Here is a 4,947-nt window from a genome sequence, read left to right on the forward strand (position 1 = left end):
GTCGGCTGGGGGCGTCGTTCGGCAATCGGTTGGGTCGGCGGACCCTTCCGAAATTTGTCGAGATACCCCCGGCGGATGAGATTTTCGATCTCGTCCTTCAACTGGATGCACCGCTCGGTGTCGTGGCCGTGGCTCCGATGGAACCGGCAGTACTTCCGATGGTCGAGGCCCTTTGCCTTCAGAGGCGGAGGCCGTCGCAGGTATTCTTCTCCCTCTATCTCCATCAGGATCTGCGCACGGGGAGCGGAGAGAGGAGTGTAGGAGTCATACCTGGGACGCACCGGCCTCGGAGTCTGTCGTCGGGGCGATTTTTGGATCCGTCGGGGTGGAGAAAGCCGACTGTTGGTCGGGGGCCTGCTTGGCTCGGCGGGCTCCCGACCTTTTCTCCGCTTCTCCTTCGGGGCTCTGGGCTCGGCCAAGCGTCGGTCGGACGCTCCTTCGTCCGCGCGCATATACTTGTATGCGCGCTCCAGTAGCTCGGCATACGTTCGGGGGAGGGTCTTGTCCAGAGAATAAGTAAATCGGGACGACCTCAGGCCCCGCTTCATGGCTGAAACAGCCATGTCTTCGTTGAGGTCCCGGACCTCGAGCGTGGCCGCGTTGAATCGCGCCACGAAGTGTCGGAGCGTCTCGTTTTCCCCCTGCTTGAGGGAGAAAAGGCTGTCCGACGTTCGCGGTGGCTTTCAGCTGGTGCTGAAATGGGCCACGAACGAGTGCTCGAGCTGCGCGAAGGAATGGATACTGCCCGATCGGAGACCGGAGTACCAAGCCCTGGCAGCCTTGCGGAGCGTGGCGGGGAAGCCGATGCAGAAAAGAGCATCGGTCGCCCCTTGAATCGTCATGCGAGCTTTGTAGCTCTCGAGGTGGTCGACTGGGTCGGTGGAGCCGTCGTATGGCTCCACGTGCGGTATCTTGAACCGACTGGGAATCGGCTCGTCGAGGATCAGTCGGGAGAGAGGTTGGGCGGTCTGAAAGTCGACGTCGTTCGAAGACCTCTGACCGTCCGTCTGCAGTTGGGCGAGTCGGCGGTCGATTTTCTCGAACCGTCGCTCGTAGTCGTCCGCTCGTCGATGCTGGGAGACCCCAGGGGTGGAGCCTCCAGAAGATTCTGAAAGAGAGGCCGACGGTGTGCGCGGCCGCTTCTCCTTCCTTGCCCGTTCCAACGGGGAAGGAGAGGGCCGCTGGGACCGTCGGTCGTCGCGCCGTGGTCGTCCCTCCTCCTCTCCGTGGGAGCGCTGTTGGGAGCGCTCGCATGGAGGCGACAGGGGTCGGCGCGGCCGTCGGCGGCTGCTCCTGGAAGGCATAGGTCGGGCCGCCGGTTGCTGCTGGAGGCTTTTGACTGCGTCGGTCAGTACGGTCATCTGCCGTACGATGGCCGCGATCTGGGCCTCCGTGGTCACTGCAGGGCGCGGAGAGCTAGGCTCCGCCGCCGGTGGTGGCGGGGAGGCCTCTCCCCGGCGGAAAGAGCGCCTGGCCGACCCAGTGACTCTCGATCGTTGAGCTCTTGTTTTTGTCATACTGCTCCCCCTACCTGGTGCGCCAATCTGTTGCGGCCAATCGCCTCGTCGCCCGATCGCCGGGAAGCGTGCACCTGCAAAAGGAAGTCCGCACTGACCGGAGGCGGCTCCGGCGGGGACCCTCCGACGGTCAAGTCAGAGAGGTGACTGGGCAACAGTGAAATGCAGACAGAGAGCTCTGAGAAAGAGAGAGAGAGGGAGAGAGGAGCGAGCCTGCGAACGTGGGAGAGACGGGCGGATCGATCCTTTGCACTGTTGCCTTCCCCGGTATATATAGTGGAGCCAGGTATGGCGCCGTCATTAATGGCGCGAACAAGTGAGGAACTGTCAACTCACTGTGGACGGTCAGAGTCGCCGTGGGGATGTCACATCGCCGCGGGGGCTGTCAAATCACCAAGGTTGACAATGCCTCTGGCAGGACAATGCCCCTGGCAGGACAATGCCCCTGGCAGGACAATGCCCCAAAATGGCCGTGCCGCATATTGCTGTCAGAGCTGACAAGGCCTGGCGGCTGTACGGCGGTTGGGAGAGTCAGCCGACCCTAGGTCGGCAGCCAGCAGAGTGGCGTCGGGTTCCTCCGGTCGGTCGGCGAGCTTTCCGTAAGTCGGCTATCAGGCTTCTGAGTCCAGTCGGTCGGGAGGAGATACGTCCGACATACCCTCGGTCGGCGATGGACCGTTAAATGGCCGGTAGTGGCGTCCGTCAGTCGGGCGCTCCCGGCCGTCGGTCGATCGGTACGTCGTCGGTCAGCCGGGCAACCGATCGGGATGCCAGTCGGTCGGCCGGTCGGTCGGTCGGTCGGTCGGTATCCCCCAACAATACCTAAATCAAAGCCACGATGCTCCATTCGGTGGGGGCATGGTTGGAGGAGGCAGGTAGTGGGGAGATGGTGGTGGACATGAGTGGTGTTACCTCCATTAAGCTATCATCAAATGATGTGGGGAGAATCTGAGCGAGGTCCTTTGTATTAGGTCTGCTAGCTGCAAGGTTTAAAGAGGCTGAGTTTATACTACCGAGAGGTGAAAGATTAGGGCACAACTAATTGATCTTGATGTCATCAGCAGGCTCTCGACTCTCGGGGCTATCTTCACTGTAGAGTGGGGATTTTTTTTTTTTTTTTTTTTTAATGCATGTATAAGGCATCAGTTCAATTTACCTATTTAGCTCAACTTTGCTCAACCCGCTTAACCAAATTTTTCACATTGATTTGAACCTATTTCTCGGCCGGTTTGGTTTTCCAAGAACCGGACCAAACACCCAACACCACACTGCCGACTCCCCTTTAAAGAGTCAATAGACCCCCGCCTACCCCCAAACCCCCGCCCCATACCCCTCCCTCCTTCCTTGCAATTGCTCCACAGATCCCCTCTTCTCCCCCTTCCCCATGGCTTCTTCTGCTCCCCCTCTAAAATTTCCGAACTCTTTATTCCCGTCTACAAAAAAGAGAGGCGAGCTTTTAGATTTACCCTCTATTACTCCAGTCGGCAAGAGTTGGAAGCCCTCGACGGTGGTCCTCGCCGGCATCAATGGGCACCCCCAGATCAACGGCTCCGGCGGCCTCCGCGTGGCCTTCCAGGGTGCCCCGGGCGCCTACAGCGAGTTCGCGGCCAAGACGGCGTGCCCGGCCTGCACCACCATCCCGTGCCGCGCTTTCGCCGACGCGATCGCTGCCGTGGAACGAGGCCGCGCCGACCGCGCCATCCTCCCCGTGGAGAGCACCATGGAGGGCACCGCCCTCCGCAACTACGACCTCCTCCTCCGCCACGACCTCCGCATCGTCCAGGAGATCAACCTCTTCGTCCACTACTGCCTCCTCGCCATGCCCGGCGTCCGCCCCGGCGAGCTCCGCCGCGTCATCAGCCATCCCATGGCCCTCGCCCACTGCGGCCGCGCCCTTTCCCAGCTCGGCCTCCTCCGCGAGCCCGTCGAGGACACCGCCGGCGCCGTCGAGATGCTCCGCTCCAACCACCTGCTCGACACCGCCGCCATTGCGAGCCCCCGTGCCGCCGTCCTCTACGGCCTCGACGTCCTAGCGCATGGGCTCCAGGACGAGTCCTGGAACGTCACCCGCTTCCTCCTCCTGTCGAAGACCGCCACCAGACCACCCCAGAAACCGGCCGGTGCCGGGCTGAAGACGAGCCTGGTCGTCGCCCACCGGGGCGGGTCCATGATGGTTCTGCTAAAAGTCCTCTCGGCATTCTCGAAACGAAACATCAATCTGACGAAGCTGGAGGTGATCAATTCGTCGAACGAAGGGGAGGCGCCGGTGATGATACTGGACGTGAGGGGGAAGGGGTCGCTGAGGGCTTTCCCCCATGTTTTGTACGTAGATTTCGAGGGCTCCACGGATGAGTCCAAGGTAAAGGAAGCCATCGATGAGATCTCTTCTTTTTCGGTTTTTGTTCGTATTCTTGGCAGCTACGTGGCCGATCATAATGTTTATGATCTTCAATAGGATTATACACCGTCTTCTTTTCATCGTGAGCTGTGTATCATAAGTTCAAGTGCTTGCATATCTTCTTCCTAAGTAATCAAAGTTTCCTTTGCTTGTGTACAAATATAGAGATCGATTTGGTTCATGAAATCTACTATATTGCTTACCAACTGACTTTTAGAGGAGTACTAGCGAGGAGCTCCTAACTAATTAATTTGCAAGAGGGCTAGGATTCATACTTTCTTGTTATATAGTGTGTTGTGATAGGATATTAGGATCTTAAAATCTTGTCTCTTTGAACAATGCTTGGACTACAGTTTGAGACCATAGCCAAGATGCCTAAACTTGGGACAATCTTGGGGTTGGGGGATCTGTGTATTCTTGATCCACCATCGTTCTATTTTGCCTCCTATCACTGTAGTAGACACGGGCATGGGAAGTTGGTAACACAGCATCCATTCAACTCCTAGGTCCGCCCGATTCTTCTCTTAAACTTTTTAAGTAGTTCGGTGAACTGCAACAATAGTTAGTCCATTAGCTAAATGGCAGAAGGTTGCTAACCGGAATCTATGCATAAGAAGGTTGGGATATCAAATTAAGCCTTTTCTCAGATCAGAGATGGAAATATTCTTCACGTGCAATTAATGTTTCCTTCAAGATTTTTTCTCCAAAGAAGATCTCTTAAAAGATTCTATTGCACTTTAAATTTGAGTTTGGATTCCTTTCTTTCCTTTTTATTTGTTGTTGCGGGACTCAAAAATCTGAGAATGGGACAGATCAGAAAAAAATCAAGCTAGAAGTATGCTGCAGTCTGATCTGAAGCATCTTCGAGAAAACCTGCGAGATAAGTTAAGAAACTGGATGAAAAAATCGAGCTGGCAGTATGCTACAGTCTAATTTGAAGCATCTTTGAGAAAACTTGCGAGATAAGTTAAGAAACCGGATGGAAATCCTTCGATTCTTGACCCTCTGATGCTTAAGTCAGTTCGAATCTCG

The 4,947-nt window shown here is 56.4% G+C and overlaps 1 protein-coding gene across 1 annotated transcript; it reads left to right on the plus strand.

Annotated features, from left to right (window-relative positions):
* The first annotated feature begins 2,841 nt into the window (after positions 1 to 2,841).
* Positions 2,842 to 4,063, plus strand: LOC105054147 (arogenate dehydratase 3, chloroplastic). The gene has a single exon (XM_010935589.3). It carries the CDS (start codon positions 2,902 to 2,904, stop codon positions 3,970 to 3,972), a length of 1,071 nt encoding a protein of 356 aa, XP_010933891.1. The 5' UTR covers positions 2,842 to 2,901; the 3' UTR covers positions 3,973 to 4,063.
* The last annotated feature ends 884 nt before the right edge of the window (positions 4,064 to 4,947 follow it).

Source organism: Elaeis guineensis, chromosome 11 (assembly GCF_000442705.2).
Source record: "Elaeis guineensis isolate ETL-2024a chromosome 11, EG11, whole genome shotgun sequence".
In the NCBI taxonomy this organism is placed as follows: domain Eukaryota; kingdom Viridiplantae; phylum Streptophyta; class Magnoliopsida; order Arecales; family Arecaceae; genus Elaeis; species Elaeis guineensis.

Bases quoted from the DNA above. Each gene is read 5' to 3' on its own strand.
- LOC105054147 (XM_010935589.3), top strand. From the start codon at position 2,902: ATGGCTTCTTCTGCTCCCCCTCTAAAATTTCCGAACTCTTTATTCCCG.